The 19,871-nt window shown below is 50.5% G+C and overlaps 1 protein-coding gene across 4 annotated transcripts in view; it reads right to left on the bottom strand.

Annotated features, from left to right (window-relative positions):
• Positions 1-19,871, bottom strand: part of RPTOR (regulatory associated protein of MTOR complex 1) — a 281,234-nt gene that overhangs the window by 163,511 nt on the left and 97,852 nt on the right. For 3 of the 4 annotated variants that reach the window (XM_069482962.1, XM_069482964.1, XM_069482965.1), the window contains one exon: positions 3,489-3,647. The exons of the other annotated variant lie outside the window; for it this stretch is intronic. In XM_069482962.1, the coding sequence (XP_069339063.1) occupies positions 3,489-3,647 (159 nt within the window). The remainder of the gene's footprint in view (positions 1-3,488; positions 3,648-19,871) is intronic. 4 annotated transcript variants of the gene reach the window in all.

Below are 19,871 nucleotides of genomic sequence, written 5' to 3'. Positions count from 1 at the left end.
TATGTCATTGTTAGAAAGTCACATAGGCCGGGCACGGTGGCTCACGCCTGTAATCCTAGCACTCTGGGAGGCTGAGGTGGGTGGATCGCTCGAGGTCAGGAGTTCAAGACCAGCCTGAGCAAGAGTGAGACCCCGTCTTTACTAAAAATAGAAAGAGATTAGCTGGACAACTAAAAATACATACAGAAAAAATTAGCCGGGCGTGGTGGCTCATGCCTATAGTCCCAGCTACTCGGGAGGCTGAGGCATGAGGATTGCTTGAGCCCAGGAGTTTGAGGTTGCTGTGAGCTGTGATGACGCCAGCTTAAGAGGAAAAAAATCATATGACCACATTAACAAACACACAAAAAATAATGGATGGAGAAAAGGCTATTCATGACTTTTAAAAAAACAAACCAGGAAGAGAACTTTCTTAATCTGTTAAAAGTTTTTGTTTTCTGCTTTTTTTTCCTTACAAAAAGCCTGCAGCAGACACCATGAGCTGAAACACAGGAAGCCCTCCCCGAGGACAAAGGAGACAAGAGGCCCCAGACTGCACGTCCCTCTACCGGAGGCCTCGGCCAGCGCAGGAGAGCAAGGACAGCACATGCGAGGCTCAGACTGGAAAGGAAGAAATAAAACTGCCACTTTGCAGAGGATATCACAGTCTATTGGTAAAACCCAAAAGTATGTACAGATAATTTATTAGGCTCAGTAAGAGAGGTTAGCAAGATTGGTAAATACAACATATAAGTACAAAATTCAACTGCCTTTCCATATACCCCAATTAAAAATTAGAAATATAATTTTTATAGTTGACATTTATAATAGTATCAAAAAACATAAAGTACCTGGGAATAAATTCAAGTGATATGCAAAACCTTTTTGAAGAAAATTACAAAACTGTATTGATACCTAAAAAGATTATAGTTTGGAAAACTCAATATTATAAAGACGTTTACTCTTTCCTATTAATTTATCAAAGGGAATGGTATTCTCATGGAACTTGGCATCTTGATTCAACATTTTCACAAAAGACTGAAGGGCCACACGTGGGCAAGACACCACTGAGGAACCAAGAGGCGGGGGCCCCTTCCTAACGCCAAGGAACACGTGGCCTGGGCTCCTGAGCACTGAGCCACGGCAGAGCGGCGAGGCCACGCGGCAGAGCTAACTCGCAGGCCTGCCCACACCACACGGAGACTTATTTTAGCTGAAAGCCGGCATTAAATGGTAACAGAATAGGTAAGTATTCAATGGTAAAAAAATGAATTTGGGCCAGGCCTGGTGGCTCACGCCTATCATCCTAGCACTTTGGGAGGCCAAGGTGGGAGGATCACTTGGGGCCAGGAATTTGAGACCAGCTTGAGCAATACTATGAGACCTCATCTCTACGAAAAATAACAACAACAACAAAAAAAGAAGTTTGACCTCTGCCTAACACTATACATAAAAATCTGTTCCAGGTAGATTAATGACCCCAATGCAATGGACAAAAAACTTTTGGGAGAACATTTAGCAGAATACTCTTACGACCTGGGCATAACGGAAGTCTTATTAAATAAGACACAAAAAGTCTGCACCATGAAGTTCTTACTATCTTGGGTAGATTAAAAACAAACAAACAAACAAAAACTGTCTACACATCAAGTTAAGTCTGATAAATGTGCCAACTTTAAAATAAACTCCTGTTCATCAAGAGACTCCATAAGGGGAATGAAAAAAAAACAAAAATTCAGAGAAAAGAGTCACAACTCATAAAAATGATAAAGAAATACCATCTGGAATATAAAGAATTCCCTCAAACCAACAAGAGATAGGCAGGCCACCCAGACGAGGAGTGGACAGGGGACACGGCGCTTCACGCAAGAGGGAGCCCCAGGGCCCGCCCTGCGCGACCGCCGCGTCCCCAGGGAAATCCAGACCATCGCAGCCTGTCCCGAAAGCACTGGGTGCCCAGTGCCGGGGAGAGGGGGCAGCTGAGACACTCAGGAGCATAGAGCAGGACCCGATGGGAACCAGCCCAGCGCCCACCTGTGCAGAAGGCAGGGAGAGGGTGTGGGCAGGACGCACAGCCACAGGCCGCGGGGACAAAGCCCCGAGCCCAGCGCTGACAGAGGGGTGGAGCAGCACGAGCCGGATGACATCAGCGGGAAACTCCCAGAACTGAAGGCGTCTGCAGACAATCAAACGTGGGGACAGAAGACAGCGCGGGGGTGATGAAGTCATACTCGCTGCAGCGGGCACAGGAAAGAAGGGAACGGAAGAGGAAGGCTCCTTCTCCGAGCCGGCTGGAGGATACCTGGTGGTTCACTATATCACATCTCTTTAAAGTCTGCTTCTTTCATAATTGCAGTTTTGAATCTACTCAATATTTGGTAAAAATAATTAAAATCAAGTCGGTATCTAGACACATGGGGAGAAGCGGCACTGCCCTGCAGGGAGGGGCAGGGCGCAGCACCTTCTCCCCAGCCAGGCGTGTCCAGGGGCTTCCGGCCGTCCTCTAGGCCTCTGTCTCACCTGCCTGCACCCCACCGCCACCTGTGCCCACCAGTAGCCACGGAAACGGGACAGGGACATTTACTGGGAGTTCACTATTTGAAAGAGGCCGAGTGGTGTGTTAGGCGCTTCGTTAACCCTCTTTTAATCCTCGCTATACCGCAAAGAGGCAGCTTCCACAGTGAGGAAACAGGGCACAGGGAGGCGGTCATTTGTCCACAGCCCTAAAGCTGTGGCACAGCTGAAACCTGAACTCGTGTCTGCTGGATCCCAAACCAGCGCCTCCTCGCGTACGCTCAGAAACATCGGCGGGGCAGGGGCCACCGCTCGCCTCCAAGGACTGCCTTTCAGCACATGGAGAGAAAGACACAGCGCCGGCCGGCGGCTCTGAGGGGACCAAAGTTCCCGTGCTGGGGACTGGGGACAGGAACGAAACTCGCCACCCACAGCACACAGCACTGAGGGGTGTCACCTCCCCTCACTCTCACCTCCTCTTTGGCTCAAGGGACTGTAAGAGGCTGGCGATTTTCACCTTGGTTGGAGCGCTGAGGCTGTGCCTCCAGGGCGGCTTGGAATTAGCCCTTTAGAACACGGAAAGCCCTTTATTCCCTAAGAAAATCACTGGTTCTTAAGGGAAGATTAATGAAGTTGAGAAACCCTGTAACTGCTCAAACTTGTAGGCAGATATTCCGGAGGTCTTTCCTCGGAGAACTACAAACAAGTCCTATTCTGGCAGAAGGAGAAACAAAGCACACATGCTACGTTTCAAGACAGTCATTTCATTAACATGCTTGCAACAGAAACAACGCCTGTGCCGGATTATTTTCCAGTGTTCGTCACTGAAGTGGAAGTGCTTCAGAACCTCCCACAGCCCGGGCCCTCGCTGACCACGTGGGGTCGGCTGGCACGGAGCAACGCCACGGCTCAGCGCCAGCGAGGGCTGAACCGGCCGACCGCCCCCACGTACAGGCTGCTTGGCAGAAACAGAAAGGGATTGGAAGGATGCCCACCTTGTTGAAGACCCAGACCTCCCCGTTCACCGTGGGCCTGGGCACCCCATGGCCGTTGTAGTGGAAGAGGACCCGCTCCTCCTTGGCGTTGCGGCGTAAAGACGTGCAGAGCTTCTTGACCTCGTCCACGGTTGGATCAAGGCTCTGCTTGTACCGGGCCTGTTGCAGGGAAGAAACGGAGACACTGATCAGGGACTCGAGGGAACGCCTGGAACCTGTCCACTCTTCACCCCGAGTTTGCATTTAACAGCTGTGTGGCCTGAACATGCGGCTCCAAGTTTCTCCATCCACAAAACTAGGCAATAACTACTTCACGGGGTGGCCGTGAAAACTGACTCAGTCACTCACAAGCATTTACCGAGAACGGCCACGAGATAAGTAGTGAAGCCCGCCGCGCGTAAGCCTGGGTCAAACCCAGCTGCCACCCTGACATCAAAAGTGTCTCGGAAGAGTGGAATCGCGTTGAAAACATTACCTACAACGCGGAAAAGAGACACGGCTCAAATGAAGGCAGCCGCCACGTGCGTGGCAGTGGGGGCAGCGAATCAGAAGGAAGACAGAGCACGGACGCCAGCGGCCAGCCCCCGCTTCCTCACGCCGGCCCTGCCGAGCGCTGCCCCCCGCCGCCTGCCTGGCCCTTGCTGAGGACTGGGAAGAACACACTGAATTAGCACAATCTAAAATTAGCACAGAAAAATCAATCGCATTGATATATACAACCAATAAACGGAGGACGTCATAGCCAAGAAACTCCATTATAAAGCAATAGATTAAAACACGAAATGTACAAAACTTAAGACATGCAAACTCTTCGAGGCTCTCCTGGAAAGCAGATGTAGTCTGGAGCCAAGGGGAAGATGTCCCCTGCTTGGGGAGGATGCGTCAACATTCTGAAGATGTCAGTTCTCCCCAGGTTAATTCACAAATTCACAAATTGTATCCCCAATAAAATCCCAATGACCTATTTTATGGAGTGAAACACGTTGCCACTGAAGTTCACACAGAGAAGCAAACATGCAAGAAGAGGCAGGAAACACCGAAAAGGAAAGCCCGTGGGGGCCCAGCCTGCTCAGACACCCCAATCTCCTCGAGGGCCTCTAACGAAGACACTGCGGCCGGGGTGCCACGAGAGCAGAGAGCAGGGACTCCACACGAAGGCGGGAGAGCACCCACACACGCGCGACGTGGCTTTCTCTCAAGGCGTGTTCACGCAGTCACAATGTCATCATTTCATTTTGCTAACGATGGGCTAGTGCCCAGATAACCCGAGCGAAGAGGGCAGGCCAGGGGGGACAAGCCTGGCAGTGTGACGCGCATCCTGGGGTGGGGGACAGACACACGGGGCTCATCGGAAGAGTCTCTACCTCGTGCTCATTCTCATCGTCTTTGTTCTGTTGTAAAGAACTTTTAATGCCCATCTCCCAATAAAGAAGAAGTGAAAGAGTGAATCTATAACATCCTGGACGGTGGAGGGGAAGTCACGAGTGTAAAAGCACTAAAGCCACACCAGGAAGTCAATAAAAATGCCCCAAATTGGTAAATCGATAAAATGCAACATAAACATATTCTTTAAAAATATGGCCGAACCTGGCCGGGCGCGGTGGCTCATGCCTGTAATCCTAGCACTCTGGGAGGCCGAGGTGGGCGGATCATTTGAGCTCAGGAGTTCGAGACCAGCCTGAGCAAGAGCGAGACCCCATCTCTACTAAAAATAGAAAGAAATTATATGGACAGCTAAAAATATATATAGAAAAAAAAAAAAATTAGCCGGGCATGGTGGCACATGCCTGTAGTCCCAGCTACTCGGGAGGCTGAGACAGGAGGATCCCTTGAGCTCAGGAGTTTGAGGTTGCTGTGAGCTAGGCTGACGCCACGGCACTCACTCTAGCCTGGGCAACAGAGTGAGACTCTGTCTCAAAAAAAAAAAAAAAAAAAAAATATGGCCGAACCTATTAGAAAAAACAACTAAAAGGGTTTGCCTCCAGGTGGGGATTACGTTCTGATTTTTAAAAAGTAATGTGTATGTTCATTACTTTGATAAATTGAACTTTATTTTAAAAAGAAATAAAATAAAGCCAGTATCATATCACTTGAAGGAAAATGCGGCGTCAGGAATGTGAACAGAGAGGAGAGTCCCGGGCTCCCGCACGGACGGCGCCCAGTGAGCTTCTGCTGACGTCGCCTGGAAAGGACAGCGGAGTCAGCGGCCCCGAGGACGGCTTGCTGCGACCTGTGGGGAGGGGTTCCTGGCCTTCCAGAGAAAAGGAAGAGTTACAAGTGAGGAACATGAGACCCAACTCCTACAATATTAGCTCCTCTGTACACGGTACATAACATTTGGTTTTATCTAGTTGTGCATATTAAAACCATAATTTGACACCATACAATCCTGGACGATATTCTACACCTGGTACTCTGGAAGTCCTCAGGTGCACAGCCAGGAAGGCTTTAGGATGACGAAACTCAAAAATAGCTTCTCCAGGTTCCCTAAATCTCTTGCACCTGTAAGTAAAGCCCACTAGAGAACCATAAACTAACCTCGCCATAGCAACCGTCTTCTCGTGCAGGACAATTCTGGAACCCTGCTCTGAGGGGCAGGGCTAGGGCCCAGCAAAGTCACCCCCCAGTGTCTCCTCCCTCAGGGCCAGACTTTCCTTCTCTGAAACAGTGCCACAGAGGAGACTGCAGAGAAGGCTAACACACAATGTGACATTTTCAAGTTCATTTGCATCAATGAGGCAATGTACATCACTTCAACACCCACCCACAGGGTACTCCACCAGAACTGGGCTGGCCCTCAGGGAGCCAGGGTCCGAGTGTCACCTGCTCCTAGCAGGTGGGCATCACCGGCCCATGGGGGACCCTCAGCCACACTGTGGCTGGTCTAATCCACACATTCTGGAAGAGCCTGTTCAATGCCCAGCTCTTCTGCAAAATTGCTTCCTGAACCCCCTCAGCAGGAAATAATCTTTTCTTCCTCTGAATTAACTCACACGGCTCATTACATATTCATGCGCAACTGTCTTAATTCTACTTAGACTGTAAATGCTGTGAGGGCAGACACTGCTCACCTGCGCTGCACCTTTTAGTACAAGGCGCTATTTTTATATCCTTCCCACAGCCTTACAGCTATTAGCATCTAGCTGCTGAGTGACAATCAGATTTTTAGTGATACTGATTACAATAATTAGTAAAGAAACAAATCAAACTGATGGAATCCTACCTGAGGATGAAGAGGCATTGAGTACCTGTGGATACAAGATGGGAAAGTATGCGTGTAAAAACAGCTGCTCCTGGGTGGCGGGGACGCACGGCATCCCTCACGCCGTTCCTTCGGCTTTGCTGTCTGAAAGTTTGCATACTAAAAGGGTTAAGAAAATGACAGAGGCTGGGCGCAGTGGCTCACACCTCTAATCCCAGCACCTTGCAGGGCTGAGGCGGGAGGATCACTCGAGCCCAGGAGTTCGAGACCACCCCGGGCAACAGAGACAGACCCTGTCTTTACAAAAAATTTAAAAATAAGCCAGGAGTGGTGGCGCACACCCATCGTCCCAGCCACTCAGGAGGCTGAACCAGGAGGACTGCTCAAGCCTGGGAGTTGGAGCTTGCAGTGAGTTGAGATGGCACCAGGGCACTCCAGCCTGGGAGACGGACTGTCCCGGAGGAGGAGAGGCAGGGAGGGGAGGGGAGGAACGATAGAAACATTCTTGATTCATCGCTGATAACTGTTTATTTGTGCTATGGGCGAGATGGAACCAGGACACTGAGTCTTGATGTTCTAAACACCTGAATTTTTGTTAATCTCATAAAACCAGATGAGAGTAGTTGACAAGTGAAAATACAGTTCTGGGGGCAAAGAAGGAAACATTTTGTTCAGATGCCATGGTTTTGGATACATGCCCTCCAAAACTACATCCACACAAGTACATTCCAAATCGGAGAATAAGTATGAAGTGGAGATAGACATCCTAACTTCAAATGGGCAGGACAAGAGGAACACACGTGTGGGATGGGGCCAGTCTGTGGAGCCCCGTAACCTAAGTCCAACCAAAACATGTAGCACCGTGGAGGGCCCAGGTAAACTACTCTTGCTGCCAAAACAGCTCAGTCTACTGTGATACAACCTGCAAAAACCCAGAATTGAGATTTTTCTCTGACTCAGAGCTGCTGTAATGGCCAACCTAAGCAGTAAACCGCATTCCATTCCAGTAGATACTTTGATCTAGGCCTTTATGTAAATTAAAATAAATATCTATGCATTTTTAACATAAGTGCTTTTGTAAATGTGTCATGGCTAAGTAGGCAGAAATCGCCAGAGGTGTTCAGGGAACACTTTAGCACCAGGAGCCAGGGGCAGGGCAAGGAGGCCTGGGAGACGGCGGGCAGGTACCCCTCACAGCTTACCTGACAGCCCAGCAGAGAACAGCAAAGGTGGAGAAGCTGGACTCAAACGTTCCATGGGTGCTCACAGGAGTTCTGAATTTGCTATTGACTTTCTCTGCCAGCTCAAAAGAACTGAAAGCATCCTTATTTACTGCCAGAGCAAAAACAGGGAAACTGCACTGGTGAGAAACCCAATGAAGTTTGAGTTCAGTGGTTTTCAAGTCTTCCCCCAGAGCTGGGCCACCCCTGAGGTGTGCCCTGGGGGCAGCTCCAGGTGTTCGTGTGTTAGGAAAATGGCGCTCTCCCAAACCAAAACACTAACGCAGGGGTGTGAGAACACCACCTGGCAACCCAAATCAGATAAATCCATCAGGAAGAAATGCCGCAAAGGAGGCCTCCTTCCTGTACACTGGGGGCCTGGGAACAGTCTGGAAGAGCTGGGAAGGGCAGTACCCTTCCTTTTCCATCACAGTGATGACAAGGAACAGCAAGAGTGGCAGGAAGCTTCCGGAGAACTCAGCGTCTTTGCTGAGTGTGACGGGGCAGGAGGCAGCAGTGATCGGAACCCACCACTCTCTTCAACGCGCTTCTACTGCCCTGTGGTTACGAAGAAATTGATTTACCTTCACCAACTTTCCACGCACCGGCAGTTTTATCCAACAATATGAAGAAAATGAAGATAAACATTCAGCATATATGACTATTCTCCCACCAAGAAGGACGTATTTCCTGAAACCTCCTGCTAAGTACACCAGTCAGTACGACAGCCGTCTCTGTAAACCATCCCTGTCTGGTCCGAGTCCTACCTCTATTACTACTTACAAAAACCAGTAACAGCTGACACGTGCACAGCCTGTGGCAGTTCTCGGAAAGCGCCCACACGCATAAGCTCCTCGTGCCTTCCTGAGTCCCACGCATGAGGCTCGGCCAGGTGCGTGGCCACCCGAGTTCACACTAACCAGGACCAGTTTTGACGCGCCTTCCGACCCCCTCTCCAGGGTCTGCCTTGAGATGGGTACCGCCTGCCTCTTTCCATGCATGTTAAAACCACCTACTGTTAATGAACATAGGACACGCTTTTCAGAGTCAGAAAGATTTCTAAGGTCATGAGCTGCAGACACAGGAGAGAAACGAGCATGAGCGGAACTTCCAGACAGCAGGGCAAGCAGGGAAGGGAAAAGGACCCTACACTGAACCCAGGACACCGGGAGTCTCCCAAATCTGTGCATCCGCCTGCAGCTGCTTTCTTGCTGCTGAGGCGACAGGGTCCCCCGTGTAAAGTGGTGACGACACGCCCCCCTGCACGGCTGCCTCCCACCCCATCAATCCACCGCGTCAGGGTCGCTTGAGGGTCCACAAATTGCTGAGAGATTTTCTAGCACAAATGTCAAGTGCTTCCTGCTCCTGTCTGCAACCTGCTTATTACTTTGCTGCTAGAACACAGTTTTTCTCAATTCCACTCTCCTCTACGCAGCTATCGAACCAGGATCTGTGAAGTCACAGCTCCACTGAAAAATCATTCGTTGTCTCCTGAGATCGCTCCTGAACAGGAGTGTTGTTCTTCCAAACCACACCAGGCCCCAGGGCTGAGGTTACTCGGAAGCATCAATAAAAGGGAGGACTCGTTATTTCCGACCTTGGCTCCACCAAGGTCTTATCCTGTGGGGTTGCAACAAAAATGGTTCAGTCTCATTTTCTTATCTGTCGCGCAGAGAGGACACGTTAATGGACTAGCATGAAAGGCACTGCAGATATTAATAATCTGCCTCCTGGGGTTTTATGGGAATTAATTAATATTTTTAAGGGCTTTGAAATGAGAAACACTAAATTAAATGTCACCACACCACGCTAAGGTTTTGTTTCAAAATGAGAACGCCCGAGATAATGGCTCCCTGGTCTGAGAGGCAGGAGAGGCAGGCAAAGCATCTCAGCGTTTGGGGGATTTACGGCCGTTTCACTGGGCGTGTAAGACACAAAGCAAGTCCCTAAAATAATGCCTGTTGTGCTGAGCATTGGTCCTGAAAAGCCAAATCTCCAGGTGCAATAAACCATGTGCACAGGACTGTGGAGGGTGGAACAGAGGAAGAGAACGAATGAACAAACGACGGAAGAAAAGCAAAAAGAGACGCCCTTCGCCAGCGAAGGAAAACGCAGCTCCAAGTTCACCTCCCTCAGCCGTGGTCTCCGGCCCCAAAATGACACCTGATAACTCACATGCTAGTAAGGCCCAACAAGTGCCACTGCAGTCGGACTCCGCATCCCTACGACAACTGCACTGCTGCTCCAGCTCCTCCTCAGGGTCCTCTGACTCCTCAGAGTCATCTTTGGAGCTTACAGCACTTGTGGCCAAATTACCCCTTCAGACAGCATTCGTTAGAGGCGGCTGCACCGCTCACACCTGGCTGGAGCCCCAGCGACAGTTTGGGACGTGGGGGGCACGGTGTCCTCCAGTTCTGCCCCGGGCCAGAGCTCTTCCCACTGGGGCTTCGTGGTTTCCATGAATAAATACACGATCTATCACAGACTCAGAGATGTGGGTGCAACTTCTCTAAGGAAAATGCTGCCGAGGGGCACAGAGTGAATGTGCTCATCTGCTGGCCGTCTGGGGAGACGACCTCACACAGCAATCCTGCCACCTTAAGAATCCTGCGTGGATACACTCCAAACATGCGAAATCATTTGGTAAGTGTTTAGAAACACTCAAAGTACCATTTCTAGGCAAAGTCATATCGAAAATCAAAAATGCTGCCTTCTTGTACTTTATTATGCTGCAGTCCATCAGAACCACAACAGGTCACCTGCCATTTTGCAAAAATGGCCACCACAGAGCCACCCCTATCCCTCCAGGTCCCTTTGTGTGAGGCAGAAAGTGGTGGCCCCCTGGAAGACCCACTTGCCTGCTAGGGCTGGGGCTGGGAGAGCAGAGAGCCTGTGTGTGAGTCAGGCAGCAGCCCTGAGCTGGCCGAAGACCACAGTCAATTCTTGCCGCTGCCCTAGAGATACATCTAGTCTCGGCAACAGTAACAGTAGAATTAGCAAAAAGGGGACAGGGCAAGGAGTAACACTGGCTGCCTTCCCGTACCTTCTTCCCGGCTGGCACAGCACTAGAGGCTCAGAGTCCCCTGAGCATTAAGCCTGATGAGTGAGATCCCAGGGAAGTCAGCTGAAAGGCTTCTGGAACAGTGTTCTCCTTGAAAAAGAGAGAATGGCTGTTCTGCCTTCCTTCTCCCTTGGAGCATGGCCGTGAGGATGTGACGTCTGGAGCTGCAGCAGCCATCTTGTCATCATGAGGGAAAGTTAAGAACATAGAGAAACTCATCCAGAACCGACTATGCAAAATCACTCAATAACCAGTCCTGCAACCATTTACCTTCAGATGTCACGATAAACCTTTTAGCTGGTAATCCAGACAGAAAGTAAGTTATTGGCTGAGAGAACGAACTCTGGAGACAGACAAAGCCCCAGCTTATCCCAGCTTTATGTTCTTGGCAAACTGCTGACGTCTCTGTACCTCCATTTCTTCAACTGTAAAACTGAGGGGCAGCAGAGAGGACAGTGTCTAACTCACAGTGTTTGTAAAAATTAAATGAGTTAATATATAAAAAGTACTTTGAATAGTGCCTGGCACAAGGTAAGCACCATGTGAGTGTTCACAACCATGGTTTAGCAGGTATCTGATTATTTATAAATAAAAGCATCCCAATTAGTCAACGTCATCCACCCAGCCTGACATGGGGTCCTCAGCTCTCCTTACATGCTTTGGGCTACAGGGGGGACTGGCGCCTGGTTGAGGTGTGTGCACTGAATCTAGACTGATGGCACTAAGCTAGGTGAGGCTTCAGGAAGCACCACGGCGCTAAGTTGTTCACACTGTTTGAGACAAAGGCTGCCAGGCACCGACCCAGCGCCAGCTGCAGTGGGCGGGGGGTGGACTGAAGACAGCACACGTCCCGTTTCTGAGCCTCTACAACTTACTGCTGACCTCGCCTCTCTCCACGTTTAAGTTTGAGCACTGCATGGGAAGCTGCTCCTTCACCGCAGTGAAGGGACACAGCGGACCAGGGAACGGGCAGAACTAACCAGTGTGAACCTCCCCGGCCTTTCCATTTCCCTTTGTTTAACCGACGACGATGATCCCCCGGCTGCACTACGGCACTCGGTGTTCACGGCTCACACGGCACAAAGGTGCGACATCCTCCTCGACACGGTGCCCACCAGGTGTGCTGGTGCGGGGGGGTGGGGGGGAAGACAATCACGGCAGTGAGATCCCTGCCCTTAGTGAAAGCATGTCACACGGAACATGAGACCTGTACACAAACAGCCACAGTGCGGGGGAGGACACTACGGGCACCTCAGAAAGAGGCTCAAAGAACGCAGACGCCTCTGGATGAGTGACAAGGGGCAGAGTCACAACAAACATGACGAATGCGGTCCTGACTCGATTAGAACTGTGGTCAATTAGGACCCACCGGTCCCTGTGAGGGAGGCGATGGCGAGAGAAGAAACAGGAGGGCCAAGGCCACACCGAACCGGACACGAAAGTCAGAGAAAACCCTGCGGTTTCTGAGCTGAAAGAACCAGAGCCCACTACCAGCTCCACCCAGACCTGCAGCAAATCAGACCACAGGACTGAATCGATGTTACGTTTCCTAACGCTGATGAATGCACCATGGTTGTGTAAGAGAAAGTCCTTGTTCCTAAAAACTACGTACTTAAGTATTTATCCAAAATCAATATGTCAGCGGGGCCACGCTCCCTCTGGGTGGCTCTGTGCCAGCTGCTGGTGGCCACTGGCCTGCCCGGTGTTCCCCAGCCTGGGCGTGGCCCGCCCATCTCCGCCTGCATCGTCACGTGGCCCTCTCCATCTGGGGCCAGGCTCCCGGCTCCCTGCATGTGAGGACACGCGTGGCTGCATTCAGGGCCCTCTTGCGTCACCTACGACACGCTCTCCTGTCAAGGACCTGAGCCACGTCTATTGCCACAGGAGGTGACAGTCACGGGTTCCAGGAAGGGGACGGGGACAAATCCTGTGGGGGGCCAGCAGCTGGCCTCCCAAACCATTTCAAACAACTGACGGGACTGTGTCACGCCAGACACGGGAAGATCCCGCATCATTTCTAGGACAACACGCGGACAGACTGTTAGACAAATTCATTCTTCCTCACTGTTCTACGACAGGAACTATTCAACCAAATATTTAATAAAACGCAATCCAGCCTCACAAAGGCCTAACACACGTCCGTGGTATTGGTGTTCATAACTGAAAATGCACGATAAGAGAGGCACTCGCCGCCACGCCACCCGCCTTCCTGCCGACCGTGCCCCGTTAACCGGACTACCCATCAGCCGTGGAAACCACGCCCGGTACCACACGCTGCAGGGGACAGTGCCTGGGAACTGTGACGCCCAGGCCACACCGGCGTTGCCACGCACATCACTCCTCGCCTAGTCTGTTAGAGGCGACTCCTACAGACGCTCTTTCCCGAAGGAGCCATCGGTCTGAAGCAGAAAGAGAAAGGACTGACTCCGCCGCGGGCATTTAGAGACCCCGTTTCACTGATGGGCACTAACCGTCCTCCACAGAATACGTGACAGACGCCATAAAAAAGGCACCAAATCAACGCTTCCCGAGAGAGCCTCGACTCCAGTATAACAGGCCACTCACCTCCACCGCCGCAAACGCCCCACACTGTCGACAGCCCCCCCACCCCCCGTGTCTAACGTGGGCCAGGCAGACCGCACCTCCCTTCGCCTCCTCCGACTCTGCTCCTACCTGAAGGGAAGTAATGGTGAAACCACATGTCAGCTGGACAGAAGAAAACTGCGCTGCTAACCCCATCTGGCGAGCTTAGAGAGGCTCCATCTAACCCGTCCACAGCCTCAGCCTCGCCACACGCGTGTGACGCGGGATTTCACACAAGCACCTTCACGCCGGCATGCAAGACCACTTACAGGACGGCATCTTGGCAGTGTCACTAACTGAATCCCCCGGGGTACAGCGCTCAATGGCACTATCTCACTCACTGGTTGATCCAACAGTTTATCCCGCAAATGTTAAGGGAGCCCTTATTATTTGACAGGTGTGGTTCTTTAGAGCAATGGTGCTTCATATTCTCTGTCATATTCTCCTATAAATCTCACGGTCAGAAAGAAAGAAGTCAACAGAAGTCTGTCAAACCTCCAAACTTCCCAGGGGAGAAATAAGGGGCAAGATCTGAGAAAAGTGCCGAGGTAGAGAGATTTAACAGAAAGTCTGGATCCCAGAGCTGGGTCTGGGCAGAACGACGCGCCCAGAGGTGGAGCCGGAGGAATCCACACACAGAGAAAAGAGGAAAAACGAGCCACAGCGACGCTCTCAGGGGCTGTGGAGTCTGACCTAGAAGAACGGGAGGTTTTCATCTCCAGGACAGGGACCATCTGGGCTCCTTCCCTCTCTCTGGGCTTCGGGGAACCATGGAGAACAACCACTCCTCACCCCGCCTCTTCATACGCTGGAAGTATCGTGAGTAAGTGGAGAAAACATAAGGCCGTGCACCTGACGACACCTGGGTGTACCTGGAGCAGAGCTTTGAATGACACCAGTTCAACTGGGCTTCAAAAAATAAATCTTAATTCCAAAAACACTTCGATTTCTTACAGTTATAAACTATGGTTTACTTTTTCATGATCTTCCTTTTTCAAAACAGGGTTTATATTAGTTACTAAGTTATTTTCACGATAATAAATATAACTTTCAGGCTTAAAAATTAAGCTAAGAGAAACAAAAAGGGAGAATAGATGACAAAAATGCTTAATTTTTAAATGCATTCAAATGGGTCCATAAAGGCATCTTAGTAAACCTGAGCTAAGGAAAAAGGAAACAAAAACTTACAACAACATGATTCACCACCACCCTCCAAAACCGTTCACATTGGGTATGAAAGGAAGGCGGGAACACGGCTGCGGCGGGAGGCTCCTTCCTCCCCTGGCAGTTGGACAGCGGCGGGCCCCAGTGTGGGACTCCGCGCTCCGGAACACGGCTCCTGCTGCGTCCCTCCTGTTGTTAACTCACAAGGTATCCAACTTCCACCCAGAGGGAAGGAAGGGGGCGCAGGATCATCAATGGCGGACAGTGAGTAATCAGAAAAACCGAGGCCACTTCTTGCAAAGTGAGAGAAATGCCCCGGGAGATACAGCCACCGTTGGAATAAAACGATAAAAAGAAGTCGCCCCCGCGGCACTAAACGCAGCAATAAAAATCGTTGACTTTCCAAGCAAGAAAAGCAGAGGGCTGCAATGACACACGCGGGCAGAAAAACGCCTCTGGAAGGTTCCAGTCCCTGCAGAGTGAGGAGTCACTAAACCGGATGACGTCCTAGGTTCACGGTGACTCAACGCCACGACTCTGGAATCCCAGCCCACTGTTCATTCTGCTCTCTTTAAGCACCTTTTTTTAAAAAAAAGTGTATGACCTGGAGCTAGAAAACAGAGACGAGTGATGTCCCTATGAGTCAGGCACCGTGCCAGGCACAAGTGCAAACACAGTCTCTGCTTTCTTTTCCTTTCTACTTTTTATTTTGAAATAGTTTTAGACATTCAGAAACACTGCAAAATTAGTACGTACGGCCTTCACCCAGCGTCCCCTAATGTCAGATCATACAAAACCAGAATACGACTACCGAGACCAGAAACGCCACGCTGGCACAGCACTATCGACCTGCCTGCACGCGGCCCTCGCGTCCCACCAGGCAGGCACGCGGCTCTCTTCCCGCCTGGGAGTCCACACGGGTCACACCTCACGTTGGTCCTCACGTCTCCTTGATCTCCTCTGAGCTGTGACAGGTCCTCAGCCTTCGTCTTCATGGACTTCACAGTTTCAAAGAACACTGGCCAGTTATTCTGTGGAATGTTCCTCAGTTTGGGTTTCTCTGATGTTGAATATTCATTGGATTGACATCACATATTTCTGTGGCAAACTAAAGAAATGATGTGTGTCGTCCTCAGTGTACATCAGGTGTTAATGTATTTTGTTATTGGTGATAATTCTGATCATTTATTTAAGATGAAGTCAGCCAGGCTTCTATCCTGAAAAGTTACTATTTTTCCCTTTGTAATTAATAAGTATCTCCTGGGGAGGGAACTTCAAGACCATTCAACTATCACGTTTCTCAAAATTCTTTCAAAGACGAGTCATCTGTCAATGACTCTGCCCATAACACACGAGGTGGCCATGAGTGAGCTGTGCCCACCTGGTTTTGTACTTGGGATGTACGTGTATCTTCAGGGCCAATCCCTAGAAGTGGAAGTGCCAGGCCAAAAAGTACGTGCACATAAGTAACTATCTGGGACGGTGGAATTCCCACCCAGAAGCGAGGAGCCAGTTTGTATTCCCACCAGCAGTGTATTAGGGGTGGGGGTCTGTCCCCCTACAGCCTTGCAAACAAAATGTGCTGTCACTCTTGCAAATTTTTACCCATCTGCTAAGTGAAGAATGACATCAGAGTGTTATTTTACATTGCACGTCTCCAATTATGAGCCTGAACACTTTCTCAAGCTCTAAGGCCCATTTTCATATCTGTTGTGTGAGTGTGGATTGTCCATTCACATGTTTTTCCTGTTTTCTATCATTTTTTGATCCTTGACTCCTGGCAGCAGTTTACGCGTCCGGGATGTCAGCCCTGTGCCTGTGGAACGTGCCACACCCGCTTCCTCCCCGTCCGAGACAGCCTTGCCCTGCTCTGAGGCTGAAGGGGGTTCACCCGTGTCGGCTTCTGGGTTTGTGCACCGTCACTTTTCACATGGTGGCTTACTCTCCCGCGTGGTGTGAGGAATGGATGCAGTTTTACCTCCTTCCAAAGGGCTACCCAGTTGTCCCCGCACCATTTATTTAAAAGTCCATCCTTGGCGCAGTTGAGATGCCACATTTATGACATACTACATGCCCCTATGCACTGGATTCATTTTCTAGGGTTTTAATTCTACGCCACTGGTCTGTGTGTCTCTCCACGGGCCACGCTGCTTCAATTACAGAGGCCTCACAGGATGTCTCAATGTCGAGTGGGGCCAGTCACCTCTTGTGGTTTTCATTTTTCAGCATTTCTGGCTATTATGTTCATTTTCTCGTATACACTTTAATATCAACTTGCATCGCTCCCTTTCTCAAAAGTGGGTGTTTTCACTGGGACTGCATGAAATTCATTGATGATGTAGGAAGAAGGGGAACCTTTATAAAGTCAAGCCACGTTCACCAAGCACAGGGGATGTCTTTCCATGTGCTCAAGTCAACGTTTTTGTTTTTCAGGAGTGTTTTAAAGTTTAACTCCTATAGTTTTGTACATGTCGTGCTAAGTCTATTTCCACAGTTCTGCAGTAGTGCAGACACAGCTGTAGACAATACATGAACACGTGAGTGCGGCTGTGTCTCAATGCAATTTTATCTGCAAGAAACACACAGGCCCACAGGCCAGTTTGCCAAGCCCTGCTTTAGTGAGCAGTTCTCCTGGTGGGGAGGGGGGAAGCTATGCGACCTCCAGTTTGGGGGTTGTCTTTTGTTTACAGGACCCTTAATGTCCCCCTTCCCTTCCTTTCACCACCCATACGCCAAAGGCTGCCCCTTGTCCTTTCTGCCTTTTTCTCCTGCAGCCTCTTGCCCAGCGCTGTGAGTCGGCTACCTACAGTCCACACTGAGCTTCATCCAGACGCTTGTTTTACTATTTTCAAACGTAAGGTGGGCCGAGTCTTCCTGGTGGTAGTTTTAGGTCAACCTCAGGACCGATTACCAGCTCCCTTCTTCCCACTCCCTGGGGTTTTTCTGCTCCACTTTTGCAGAGCCTTGTGGCAGGGTGGGAACGGGGAGGGAATATTAGGGATTCCACAGTGGACTTAGGTACTTCCTGTTTTTACTTATTTTCATGTTTGGGCATGTCATGTCTTTTATGCTGAGGACATGGTTTCCACGAAGTTTACTTTTACCCTTCTCTTTCTTCTATATTGTTTTGGAGGAAATACTTGAAACAGGAACGTTAAAACAACACCATTTCATCAGCTATCTGGAAGTCCCGTCCCTTGTTTTCTTGAAGCCCAGAGACCAGTGAGCATCACTGCCACCACGGTAACAACAGCCACACATCTTACAGCGTAATGCATCTTGTGGGGTAAAAATAATGTTCTATGGAAGAATAAAGGGGCGGGCATCGTTCCTAGGGTTTATTTTGTTATTCTTTTTTAAGGCGAGAAAGATTAAGGATTCGGGGACAGCTTCCAAAGATAGTGGCCTCAAAGGTGAGACCTGCAACAAAACAGATTTCAGTGGGAGGAGGAGAAACCGGAGGGAAGGTCTAGAGCCCTGAACACCAACAGTCAGGCTGGAGTTGGGGGGCTGAGGAGGACAGCAGGGGTTTCTTCCCCATCCAAGAGTCAGGCTGGAGTTGGGGGGCTGGGGAGGACAGAGGGGTTTCTTCCCCATCCAAGAGTCAGGCTGGAGTTGGGGGGCTGGGGAGGACAGCAGGGGTTTCCTCTCCATCCAAGAGTTTAGATCTTGTGCTCAGATGTCTTTGTGCAAGGAAAGTCCTTTGTGCAAGGAAAAGTCGTTAAAATGCTTTAAACATGCCAAAATACCTCTGAGGTGAAATTTATCATGTCCCAGCACGGAGAATAATTGCCAAGTTTAGGAATTACTATACAGTGTTAGGGTTGCACTTTCTTTGCTGTACTTCAAAAATATGGAGAAGTTATGACAGTTGAAAAGCACAGAATTGTATCTCTAGGGGCACAATGTGAAAGGCAAACGCTAAAATGACAGTTAAGAAAGAAAGAGGTATGTTTACTGCCGACGATAAGGAAACGCTTATTTTCGTGTCACAGTAAGAGCTCATCACAATAAACAGACACAACACCTTGCCCCTAATATCAAGTGGCCTCTGACTGCAAGGTCTGCTGGCATTAGGCAGTGTCTCAGGATGCTGGAACCTAAGTCTGTCATCTTTCTACACTTTCGGGTTTTCAAGGTCTTCCCTAAACTGATTATTAAAATGAAATCTTCCATATGGAGTTGACTTTATGGTGGCCGAGGTGGCTCTGGTTACAGCCCACCAGACGGCACATCAGGACGCCTGCCCTGCCCCACCACAACCGTGATGAGCCTTGCACTCCCCTAGCCTCCGCCCTCCACAAGACACACAGGGACTAAGCCAGAGGCCAGTGAGGCCCGTCCGGTTCTGCCCATGACGGGGCCCGCTGTTCCTGCAGTCATACGTGCATCTGAGGACAGAGGGCCCACTGTTCCTGCAGTCATACGTGCATCTGAGGACAGAGGGCCCACCGTTCCTGCAGTCATACATGCATCCAAGGACAGAGGGCCCACCGTTCCTGCAGTCATACATGCATCCAAGGACAGAGGGCCCACCGTTCCTGCAGTCATACGTGCATCCGAGGACAGAGGGCCCACCGTTCCTGCAGTCATGCGTGCATCCGAGGACAGAGGGCCCACCGTTCCTGCAGTCATGCGTGCATCCGAGGACAGAGGGCCCACCGGTCCTGCAGTCATACATGCATCCGAGGACAGAGGGCCCACCGTTCCTGCAGTCATGCGTGCATCCGAGGACAGAGGGCCCACCGTTCCTGCAGTCATGCGTGCATCTGAGGACAGAGGGCCCACCGGTCCTGCAGTCATACATGCATCCAAGGACAGAGGGCCCACCGTTCCTGCAGTCATGCGTGCATCCGAGGACGGAGGGCCCACCATTCCTGCAGTCATACATGCATCCGAAGACAGAGGGCCCACCGTTCCTGCAGTCATACGTGCATCCGAGGACGGAGGGCCCACCGTTCCTGCAGTCATGCGTGCATCCGAGGACAGAGGGCCCACCGTTCCTGCAGTCATACATGCATCCAAGGACAGAGGGCCCACCATTCCTGCAGTCATACGTGCATCCGAGGACGGAGGGCCCACCATTCCTGCAGTCATACGTGCATCCGAGGACAGAGGGCTCACGGTTCCTGCAGTCATGCGTGCATCCGAGG

The sequence above is a fragment of the Eulemur rufifrons genome, chromosome 9, assembly GCF_041146395.1.
Source record: "Eulemur rufifrons isolate Redbay chromosome 9, OSU_ERuf_1, whole genome shotgun sequence".
Taxonomy (NCBI): Eukaryota; Metazoa; Chordata; class Mammalia; order Primates; family Lemuridae; genus Eulemur; species Eulemur rufifrons.
This window is presented reverse-complemented; position numbering and strand designations above follow the sequence as displayed.